Source organism: Dromaius novaehollandiae, chromosome 14 (assembly GCF_036370855.1).
Source record: "Dromaius novaehollandiae isolate bDroNov1 chromosome 14, bDroNov1.hap1, whole genome shotgun sequence".
Taxonomy (NCBI): Eukaryota; Metazoa; Chordata; class Aves; order Casuariiformes; family Dromaiidae; genus Dromaius; species Dromaius novaehollandiae.
The window spans coordinates 19,183,495-19,195,045 of NC_088111.1; the positions used below are offsets into that span (position 1 = coordinate 19,183,495).

Consider the following 11,551-nt stretch of genomic DNA (forward strand, 5'->3'; position numbering starts at 1 on the left):
GCGCCAAACAGCCTCTGCTCCCCCTCCTCACCGTGCCCACGTGCAGTAGGCTCTGCCTTGCCCCTGGTGCGGGCCCACAGCCTGAGGCTGGTGCTTTGCAGGGGGGCCCTGGGGACTGGAGGCCTGTCTCCCTCCAGAGTCAGTTCTGGCTTCTCCCGCCTCTGGTGTTTTTGCTGACGGGGGGCTGGAGGCCACGGGGCTGGAGCAACCATCCAGCCTCATACGGGAGCCGACCCTTGCAGCATGCGTGTGCCAGGGAGCGAAGGGGCCCGGGGCAACCTCCGCCCCGCTCACTGTATCAGCCGCCCGAGGGCTTTCGCGAACCTTCCCCTCGGTGCCGAGCACCTCCCAGCCCTGGCAGAGACAGCGCAGTTACTCAGCACCTGACGGCTTTTGGCCTCCGGAGACTCTCTGTTGCTGAGGTCTCTTACCACACCCCGAGGCTGGAGGGGAGCCCATCCAGCTCCTTTATCAGCTGCCCGCAGCCCCCCCAGCCCCTGGCCCTGGCTGCCGGTCAGCCCCGCTGCTGGCCGCGATAAGGGCGGAGGGCTGCGCGGAGCACGCATGCTTTTCGGACCCCAGCACCACGTCGCGTCCTGCTCTCTCCTTCCTGCCCTGACGCTACCTTCCCAGCTGAGATTCGTGGTCCAAAGAGCAGGATCTGGGGCTGGGCCAGGTGCACCTGAGGGCTCCCCTTGGGGCAAACTGTGCCCGCTGGTCTCCCCGGCCTGCTAGCCCCCTCCGCAAGCACCCCAGACCCCCTGCCAGAGCAGTACTCTGGCAACACGGTGTTAGATGGAAACAGAGAAGAAATTCGACATGTGCCACACAGCCCTGTTCTCTAGTTGTTGTGGAGATGCTCGGAAAGCTGCCCTTGCACTGCAAGGTCTTCAGGACTCAGCATTCACAGGAGTCCTTGCTGTGCCACCATGCAGCTGGTCACAGATGCCAGGAGTCACCTGTGCCCCATGGTCTCCCACGAGCACTTGCAGGACAAGACCCATCTTTCAGAATGCAATTTAGCCTGAGCGGGGGCAAGAGGTGCACAGGGCTCTCCACCCCCACAGAAAAGAGATGCCAAGGTTGAGATGGGTGTTCTGACGAAAAGGCCTCGGCAGGATGGGGCTGTAGGGACTTGCCAAGCGTCAGACTCTGGCCCCTCTCCCTGAGGCTTTCCCGTGTGCCAGTGTCCGGAGATGCCCTTCCGCTTGTGCCTGGAACCCCACAGCTTGCAAAGAGATGTGCACCTACCGGACACCCCCCCCCCCCCAACACCGAGGCAGGAAACCCAGAGCCTGGGAGCCTCTTTGCTCCGTGTCCCCACCTGGCATGGGGGGAACCAGTAGTTTGGGTGCAGGCAGGCACAGAGCCCTGGAGCAGAACCGTCCCAGTCCTCAGTCCTTCCCCACAGGCAGTGATCAGAGCAAGACACCAGAGCTGGAGCACAAATGCAATCGATTTTATTTCAGATCATTTGGCTGCTCGCTGTCAGAGGGCTGGTGGTAAGTCGGGTCCAGCTCCAGACGCAGTGCTGTCTAACGGTATTTGGCAGTCAGCACGTTAGCCACAGCACACAGGAACTTGTCCAGGGAGGCGTGGACCTCTGGGGTCAGGAGAGAGGGGTGATGGATGGCCACCACCACCAGGAAGCACTGGCCCAGCAGCTGAAAGGCAAAGGGAGATTGTGAGCAAGCAAGTCAGGGGAGGGTGCAGTCAGACAGCACAGAGATGGGACTGGAGGAGAACCAGGCTGGGTTGCCCCTTCTCGGACACTCACTTTGAAGTTCACAGGGTCCACGCGGAGCTTTTGGGCATGGAGGTCGCTGAGCTTGGAGAGGGCCGTAGAGATGTCATCAATGTGGTTGGCAGCCTCAACCAGGGCAGCTGCCACCTTCTTGCCATGCGCCTTGACTTGAGCAGAGCCATGGTGCAGGTCGAAGTGGGGGAAGTAGGTCTTGGTCTGGGGGTAGGTGGTGAACAGCCTGCAGGGCAGAGAAGGTGAGGGCTGGTGGGACAGGACCAGCAGGGCTGATGGGGAGGGGGACAGAAAAGGCAGGGGTGAGGACAGGCATGGCTAGGACACGGGCAGGTGCAGCTCGGGAGAGGATGGGGGCAGACGGGACAGAAACGGGGACAGGCAGGATGGGGACAGCCAGAGACGGGGACGGACACTTGCCTTTCCAGGGTCTCAGCTCCATACTCCTCGGCATGGGGGCCGATCTTGGCGAAGACGCTCTTCGTGTTGGTCTTGTCAGCCGCAGACAGCACCATGGTTGCAGCTCCGCGTTGGCAGCCCCCAGCACGGGTGCCCCCCACCGCCGCTGCCGCCCTTATATGCAGTGCCGGGGCCCCGCCCGCCTCCCGGCCCCCCCCCCCCGCCCCGGCCCGGCCCCGCCCGCCCCGGCGGCGCTGGACCGCGGCCAGGCGACGTCGCCACCGGCCCCGGCCCCGGCCCCGGCCCCGGCCCCGGCCCCGGCCGCGGCGCCCGACCCGCCGGCAGGGCCGGGGGCAGGAGGAGGGCCCGGGTCTGCGGCGCCGGCGCGGCGGGGTGTCCTGCCGGAGCGGGGCCGGGGCGGCAGAGCAGCCGCCAGCTCCCGGCGCTCGGCACCGGCACCGCGCTGCGAGCGGGGGGCACAGCGGCCTGCACACCCGCCCTGCGCCTGTACGCACTGCCGTCCTGCACAGCCCCTGTGCACACCCGCTGCGCCTGTACACACATGCTGCGCCTGTACCTACTGCCACCCCGCATGGCCCCTGTGCACATATGCCGTCCCTGCACACACGTGCTGCGCCTGTACACACACGCTGCGCCTGTACGCGCTGCCATCCAGCACAGCCCCTGTGCACACACGCTGTCCCTGCACACACATGCTGTGCCTGTACACACACGCTGCGCCTGTACCTACTGCCACCCCGCATAGCCCCTGTGCACATATGCTGTCCCTGCACACACACGCTGCACCTGTACACACACGCTGCGCCTGTACACGCTGCCATCCAGCACAGCCCCTGTGCACACACGCTGTCCTCGTACACGCACACTGCGCCTGTACGCACTGCCATCCTGCATGGCCCCTGTGGACATACAATGTCCCTGCACACACACGCTTTGCCTGTACACACACGCTGCGCCTGTACGTGCTGCCATCCAGCACAGCCCCTGTGCACACACACTGCACCTGTACACACACGCTGCACCTGTCCACGCTGCCATCCAGCACAGCCCCTGTCCCTGCACACACACGCTGCGCCTGTACACACACGCTGCGCCTGTCTGCACTGCCATCCCACACGGCCCCTGTGCACACACGCTGTCCCTGCACACACACACTGCGCCTGTCCACGCTGCCATCCAGCACAGCCCCTGTGCACACACCGTCCCTGCACACGCATGCTGCACCTGTACGCACACACTGTGCCTGTCTGCACTGCCATCCCGCACAGCCCCTGTGCACACGCTGTCCCTGTACACACATGCTGCACTTGTCCACGCTGCCATCCAGCACAGCCCCTGTACACACACGCCATCCCCGCACACACACGCTGTGCCTGTACACATACGCTGCGCCTGTCCGCACTGCCATCCAGCACAGCCCCTGTGCACACACGCTGTCCCTGCACACACACGCTGCGCCTGTCCGCGCTGCCGTCCGGCACGGCCCCAGCCCTCGCCCCTGCACACACCACCACATGCTCCCTGCAGAGAGGCTGATGTCCCCGACTCCGGGAGCGGGGGACATACGGCAGTGCTGGGCACCGACCCAGACACTGGCCTGCAGCAGGAGCTCGAGGCTGGGGAAGGGAGGCGCGCTCGGCCGCGGTGGGTTTTGGGGAGCCATGTGCCCCCAGTGAGGAGGGTCAGGGAGGCGAGGAGACGGGGAAGGCGAGGAGGGCGAGGAGGGCTGCAGTGCTTCCAGTCGTTTCTAGAGCTGGCACGCGCGGGCGGGGGGACAGTTCACGCTGTGTTTTCTCCATGGGGCCGACGGTTCTTATCGTTTGTGTTTAGGGGAGATTAGCACAACCCAACCTGGCACCGGTTCAGAGCACGGGGCGGGGGGGGGGGCTGGTCTTCCAAGAAGCTGGGCCGGTGAAACAGCGGCAGGGGCAGCGTGTTTGCTGTGCGTGACAACATCAGTGGGGCAAACTGCAGAAGTGCAGAGCCCTCCAAACCGAAGGCATAAGAATAAATGGATATAAATGTACATGAATATGCTGGGACTCAGATGATGCTTCTGAGCATGGAGGAAGAGCACGGTGGATTCATGGGTGTACTTGCGAGGGCAGAGGCCAGCATGGCCCAGGAGTTCCCCAAGCCTGTGCTTCTGTGCGCACGAGGTCCCAGGACAGCCGGCACCCACTGTCTGTGCTCGGGACCCCATAGGTGCTGTTCCGACCCACCTTCTCTTACACTCACTCTTAAACTCTTATCTCATCTCTCTCTGTTGTCACAGCCTAGAGCAAACTGAAAGCTGCTTTAGGATCTTACAACCCGTCACCTCCCGGTGATCTAAAGGCAATGAGTTTTTTGATTCAGGCTCCAGAAACATGAAACCAGCGGCCCCTGCGGCAGACTCCGCCTGTCCCTGGTCCCACCCACCCCAGGAGCCCTGGGAAGGGCAGACACCCAGGGTGGGTGTGGGGGGCACTTCCCTGCCAATCACGAGGGATTTGTGGCTCAGGGACTGGAGCCAGAGACAGTATTATTTGTGCTTGATGGTCTGTGGTGCATTTTTTTTGCTGCATGAATTTGTCCGATTGCTTTTGGAGCTCATGCAGGCACTCGGCTCCCACAGCATCTGAATCAAGTCCTAACCACTCATTGCAAAAGCTGGGGCCAAGAGGGGCTAAGCCTACCCCCAGGTAAACAGCACCAACAAGATCCAGGGACTGCCAAGAACAAAACTGGGCTTTGCGTATCCTTCATCTCTCCCATTCCCCAACGGGACACGGGCATGACGAGGTGACAGCCTGGGGTCCATCCCACTGTCACTGAGGTGCTGCCACCAGCCTGAGGACAGGGCCAGGATGGAGCAGGTTCGGCGCAGGACAGGCCCCAGGCAGGGCCCCCCTCCTTCCTCAACCGTAGAACGAGGCGGACAGGGCCCCAGGGTGGGTGGGAGACAGCCCCCAGCCAGCACCACCCCCGGGCCCTGCTTGGGGCACCTGCCGAGGGCTCCCCCCACCCCGGCCAGCGCTGCCCCAGCACACACGGACACGGTGGTGTGGCAAAGGCATCTTTATTGAGCATGTGGGCACGGGCGGCACGGGGGCCTCATCTGTACTTCTCAGCCAGCACGGAGGCACGGAGGCCACGGCTGCCAAGAACTTGTCGAAGGCGGAGTGGACCTCGGGGGTGTAGTCCTTGCCCAGGTGCACAGCCAGCACCACCTGGAAGCACTGTGACAGCAGCTGCAAGGCAAACGCAGGGCTCAGCACCGCCGCTATGGCCCCCGGCCCGGCCCCTGGCCCGCCCTGGCCCCTGGCTCGCCTTGAAGTTGACGGGATCCACATGCAGGTTGTAGGCATGCAGGTTGCTGAGCTCGGACATGGCCTGGCTGAGGTTGTCCAGGTTCTTCACGGCGTTGCCCAGGGCGTTCATCACCTTCTTGCCGTGGCTGCGGATCTGGTCAGAGCCATGGTGCAGGTCAAAGTGGGGGAAGTAGGTCTTGGTCTGGGGGTAGACCATGAACATCCTACCGGAGCGAGGCCGGTCAGAGCGATGGCACCTCCCAGCCCACATCCCCCCCGGCAGAGGCCGGGCCCGTATCACCCGTGGGGGGCTCTGCATCCCCTGGCCCCCGGCCTGCGTCCCCCACGGGGGTCCCAGGCCCACATGCCCTGGCCCTTCCCCCCCGTGGGTCTGCATTCCCCCAGCCTGGCCTGCCATGGGGCTCCCGGCCACCGGTCGCAGCCCACACCTCTCCAGGGTCTTGGCTCCAAAGGCTTCCTGGTGTCCCATCACCCTCTCCCAGACCTGCGGGATGACCTTCCTGTCGTCAGCGGTCAGCATGGTGGCGGCTGGCGGGGCAGGGCGGTGTGGCGGCTGTGTGGGGCTCTGTGGTGGAGGTGCCCGTTGGGCCGCCCCCTTATAGCACCAGGCCGGTACCCTGCGCCCTCCCCCAGCCCCACTGCCGCTCCAGCCTTATCTTATCTGCGGGGGGCTGCGGCCCCACAGCGCCTGGCCCAGGGAGCAGCTGCACAGTGCTGCGGGGGCCCTGTGGTGGCCCAGCCTCGTCCTGAGGGGGCCCAGACGGACCTTGTGGTGGCCCGGCCCAGCCCCGTGGGGACCCTGGTGGCCCCAGCCCAGCTCTGAGGGGCCTGGGGGGGACCTGACCCAACCCTGTGGTGGCCCAGCCCAGCCCTGAGGGGCCTGGAGGGGACCTGGCCCAGCCCTGTGGGGACCCTGGTGGGCCTGGCCCGGCTCTGAGGGGCCTGGGGGGGACCTGGCCCAGCCCTGTGGGGCCCCGGGTGGGCCTGGCCCAGCTCTGAGGGGCCTGGGGGGGACCTGGCCCAGCCTTGTGGGGGCCCTGTGGTGACCCAGCCTGGCCCTGAAGGGGCCCGGCGGGACCCGGCCCGGCTCTGAGGGGACCCTGTGGTGGCCCGGCCTGGCCCCGTGGGGACCCTGGTGGCCCCAGCCCAGCTCTGAGGGGCCTGGGGGGACCTGGCCCAGCCCTGCAGGAGCCCTGAGGGGGCTCGGCCTAGTCCTGAGGGCCCCGGGGGCACATGGCCTGCGAGCCTCCGCAGCAGCCTGGCTGGCTCCTGCCGTGAGGGGTCCGACCAGGGCCCTGCTGGCCCTGGGAGTGGGAGGAAGCTGCCTGGCAGCGCTGCCCCCAGCAGTGGGTCAGCAAGCACGGGCACCTGCCGTGGGTGCCGAAGGACTGCTGTGGTCACGGCCCGGCTGCCCCCTTCTCAGACATCCCTGTGCGGATCTGCCATTTCCGCCTTCGCTGGGCCCAGGCCCTCCGTGGCTCCTCGCCACCCACGTCGCGGTGGATCCCACATGTGGCCCTGGCCCTTGTGCCCTCCAGCCTCCAGCATGTCCTCAGGCCTCCTCCCTGCCACGGGCTGCCTTTGCCCACAGCGCGTTCCCAGCGCCTCAGAGTAGGAGCTGCGGACAAGCTGGTGGCAAGCCCTCTCAGATACTGCCGGGGATCTGCCATGGGAAAGACCATTTCTCCAGCAGCCCAGGGAAACTGGGGTGGGGAAGAACCTCCTTTCTCGGCATGTGGTTTTTTCCAAGTGTGCACCTGCAGCGCTTACCAAGCCGTGATCTGTTGCCTTGTTCCCATCCCAGGGTGTGCTCCTGCCTCTCCATAAACACAGGGACATCCCACAGGGCATGTGGTGGTTGGTGGCTGTTACACTCCTCATTAAGGCCCAGGATGAAGTCACTGGTATACCTTTGGTTATTTGATCAGGGACATATCATATGCTGACCTGCCATATAAGTTGTTGATTTAAACATTCAGGTTACCTGAAACCCCACAAACATACAACGTATTAGAAAGTTGTTGGCCCCAGCAAGCGCTGGGGTAGACTTTCTGTAACAGTTTGGGAGTAATTTGGCAGCTTCAGAGCTGCAGTATTTTCCCTCTGCCCAAATACAGCACCTAAATTTTTCAGCATTCCAGGAACTGTGTATGAATATAGCTCTCAAAATTAGTATTTTGTAACTAAGAGGACGACAGAAACATGCAATGCCAATTTGGGCTCGTTGATCAAAGCTTGTCTAAGACTTTGCACCCACCTTTTCATGTGAAAAAGTCCTCTAAGACACACATGGGCAATGAATGTAACTTGAAAAATATCTCACTACAGGGATATAGCTCAGTAAAAGAAATAGGAGTCACTCAGTCCTTAGACATCGATCCCTCCTAAGCTGCCTTGAGCATTCAGTTTGTTGCACATGTGTGGGGAACTTGCCTAGAAATGCAGTCTTTGGCCTGCACACAGCATGTGGGTCACTTAAGTAGTGAACACACCCCCAAACAAAGAGGTTTTCCATTTTCAAACTGTTCTAAAAATCACTGTGTTTTTCTTGGAGAAACAATGGATCACTGTAGAGTCTTGGAAAAACTTTGGAAGAGGAAGCAAGGATGTGAATGAAACAGCTCACACAGCTTTTATCAGCTGACAGCCAGGCTGTTGACAGGAGGGCCTTGGCCAATTAATCACGGTTGTGGTTCTGAGGACAATCCCTCTGCTCCCCCCAGGGTGACCCTCAGTTCTGTATTTTTCACTGTTGCCCCTCTCCGGAGAAACCCTGGGAATTCAGGTCTTCCAGATGTCATCAACAGAGACCTTCAGTGGCCAACACTATTCCTAAATTTCAAATGCGTGCATAGTTCCAGTATAAAACTAGGAAATGTCAAGCTGAGGGGGGACTTCCCCTTACCAAACCTCTCTACCAGGTATGATAGCCCAAGATTTTCATGAAAAATAAAAATGTCAAGTACCATATCAACTACCTACTCTAGACCCTGTGGAGCATGCACCAGGGCAGTTAGAGGAACGATGACCCAGCCTGGCTCTGGGCACATCACAACACATGGCAATGCAGGTTATGTTCAAGTTAGGCTGGTCTGGGTTTTCCAAAGTGCCCACTGACAGCTCCAGGTGACAGCAGCACAGGAAACATACACTTTACTCCTGTTTTCCAGATAGGCCAAATGAAAAGCCTGGATTCATTCAATATCCCAAAAGGGTAAAAGACTGATTCCTGGTCAGCCTTATCCCTGGTGAACCCACCTTCTGCACAGTGAGCAGAAGCAGTCACAGGGCTCTAGCTTGTTCTGGGCTTCTTCTCAATGGTATGTCACTCCCACTATGCACATGAACTTACACAGCTTAGCATTTTCCCCTCCACCTTTTGTACGGATGTCAAAATACCCCTGGCTGAACAGTGAGGTGTAGGTGGAACAAGTGAAGATGAAAGCACAGAGACCAAAGTGCACAGTTGAATTATTTATTGGGTTTTGCAGATGACTGAACCCCTACACAGAGGGCTTGAGAGGACTGTGTAGGAAGAATGAATACCCCAAAGCCTGGCAGCTGTGGCATGCCATGGACAAGCATCCCTCACCCTCTGTGAAGGCCATTTATCTGTACTTCTCAGTCAGAACAGAGGAAACACTGGACAGGAATTTGTCCCATGCAGCATGAACTTCTGGGGTGAACTCACTGGGATAGCGGGCAGCCACAGAACACAGGATACAGTGGGAAAGCAGCTGTAAGAGAAAACAGGACAAAATCCATTGTAATCAGTTATAGACCTCAGTCTAGGGATCTGTAACAAACCTTACTCCCAGCCTGCTCTGGGATGACAAACACGTGTCCCAGGCAGTTAACACTGCTGCCTTATGCTAAAGTGTGAAGAAGCAGAGTTGCCTTTTGCACAGGGAAAAAGGCATTGCTTGATACCACTCCCTCTTTCCAAATGTCCCTTCCTCCTTCACCAAAGGGAAATGCAAGAAAAGTGGAAATGTTGTCTAGAATTTACTAAGGTTTTGTTCAAGAAAGGCGATATTATAATCTGACTTGTGAGGAAGATTCATAAACTACCACAAAGGCAGCAGGGGCTCAGGTCTGTCTAACACAGACCACAAGAGCTCCCTGAATAGTTCTTTGCTTGAGCTAGACCAGATCTTTCATGAAAGGGTCCAATCTCAGGTTAATAACCAGGTGGTGAAGCAGCAACATGAGTTGACAAGGCTGTACAGTGCAGTCAGGGATCGAGCTGCCATTAGCTGAAATGATCTCTGGTCTCTAATTTTGTGACTGGCGGTTTTCACCGCTAAAAGTGTCTGAGTTCGCTCACCTTGAAGTTCACGGGGTCCACCCGAAGGATGTAAGCATGCAGCTCGCTGAGTTTGGCCAAAGCACCTCTAATGTCATCAATGTTCTTCACAGCTTCCCCAATAGCATTCAGGACCTTGGAGCCATGACCACGAAGCTGAGCAGAACCTTGGCTCAGATCGAAATGAGGGAAGTAGGTTTTCGTCTGGGGGTAGCTGGAGAAAAGCCTGGAGGAGAGCAAGAGAATTAAATTCAGCAGTGTAAATTGCATGGAGGACCTGAACTTCAGGACAAGTATGCTGTAAACCCACCAGTTGCAGCAGTACACTCATTCAGCTGTTGTAACAGAGCTTCGGAGGCTTGAAGCTTGCATTAAGACCTGCGATGTTTTTGCTCTTAAAACACTTCTGTAGTATGTACAGAATAGCCAGCGGTCTAAAGTTTTTTAAATGTAATGTTTTATTAATAAATAATGCACCCAAATTGTCACCTACATTTCTTGTATTACACTGTCAGCCAGTTAGCAGGATCTGCAAACTAATCTGAGCTGAATGAACCAGAATCAATATGAGTGGTACTCTGAGTCTCTGAAAGAGCATCACAGTACTTTAGATTGATCTATAAATAACATCTGAATAACTTTGGTTAACTTAATTGCTTCAGAACAATTTACAGACTATTCTCCCTTTTGTGCCAGCTTGCTTAATTTGGGTGAACTTTTTTTGGAAGAAGTAGAGACTTCCATAGTCTTAAAAGCAGCTTGGCTGATTTGAAAGGGACATTCCTCTTGTGATAATAAGAAGCTATTGTATTTAGAGTGGCTTCTTTCTGTACCCATTCTGTTTCTGTGATATACTCCATGCAGAGTCCAGCTGTGTTGTTTCCTAATGGTCTGTTATATATCGACTGGGTCAATGAAACATGACTATCCGATGAATTCATTGGACAGCTATCCTCTATTAATGCTGATTATATGGCAACAGGAATTGCATCACTCATACAATAAACCACTTTAAGTTCATTTCCTAGTAGTGGTAACCCTATTTCAGGACACTGAGTATGAATGACTTTGAATTCCTCCTCAGTGCTCCTGGCTACGAATTCTTCTAAATTGCTATAATGGGAAAGAAACCTGTAGAATTGAATAGAAAATTATGGTTTGCCATAAGACTTTGGGGCTATCTATTAGAATTTAGTAGCAAAGATGTAATTCCAGTAAATTACATACTAAATAACATAGAGTTCATCAGCAATTTCTGTACAATTGCTGAATTCTAAAGGACTTGCCCTAACGCTTGTTCTCCAAGACTTATCTAGGTCCTTCCTCATCAGTATCTGATGGTGCGGCCCAAAATCCACTGATACCACATGCTCAGTAGCCAGGCAGCCTTGGCCCTTATCCCGCAGGGCTCTGCACACCGTCGGCAGAGCCGGTCAGCTCCCCACTGCCGGAGAGGCTGAGCACATGTAAGGAGGTGGTTAAGATGTTTACAGAATCTAATTCACACAACTCCCGGTGTGATCTCATTCGTATAAGTTTTACACAAGAAACATCTTAACAGCAAAGTTAGATGAGGGACCCTCTTCGGAGGGATGCTGGGTGACTTACCTCTCCAGCGATTCTGCCCCAATGGCATCAGCTTGGGGAGCCACCTTTGCCCAGATGGTGACCACGGCGGCCTTCTCAGCTTGAGTCAGCGTCATTGTGCAACGAGTGCGGTCTCAGGCTCCCTGCAGTGAACGCTCAGAGCAGGTT

At 57.8% G+C, this 11,551-nt stretch overlaps 3 protein-coding genes across 3 annotated transcripts; all 3 read right to left on the reverse strand.

Moving 5' to 3' along the window:
- Positions 1-1,438: 1,438 nt before the first annotated feature.
- On the reverse strand, positions 1,439-2,331 carry LOC112987706 (hemoglobin subunit alpha). The gene is made up of 3 exons (XM_026107701.2): positions 2,177-2,331; positions 1,778-1,982; positions 1,439-1,664 (listed from the first exon to the last, which is right to left on the reverse strand). The coding sequence occupies exons 1-3, from the start codon at positions 2,269-2,271 to the stop codon at positions 1,536-1,538; spliced, it is 429 nt and encodes a 142-aa protein (XP_025963486.1). The 5' UTR covers positions 2,272-2,331; the 3' UTR covers positions 1,439-1,535.
- Positions 2,332-5,272: 2,941 nt separating this feature from the next.
- On the reverse strand, positions 5,273-6,010 carry LOC112987707 (hemoglobin subunit alpha-2-like). The gene is given in 4 exon segments (XM_026107703.2): positions 5,273-5,302; positions 5,305-5,409; positions 5,489-5,693; positions 5,919-6,010. Coding segments are annotated over 4 exon segments (432 nt in total).
- Positions 6,011-8,951: 2,941 nt separating this feature from the next.
- On the reverse strand, positions 8,952-11,551 carry LOC112987708 (hemoglobin subunit pi). The gene is made up of 3 exons (XM_026107704.2): positions 11,405-11,551; positions 9,818-10,022; positions 8,952-9,227 (listed from the first exon to the last, which is right to left on the reverse strand). Exons 1-3 carry the CDS (start codon positions 11,497-11,499, stop codon positions 9,099-9,101), a joined length of 429 nt encoding a protein of 142 aa, XP_025963489.1. The 5' UTR covers positions 11,500-11,551; the 3' UTR covers positions 8,952-9,098.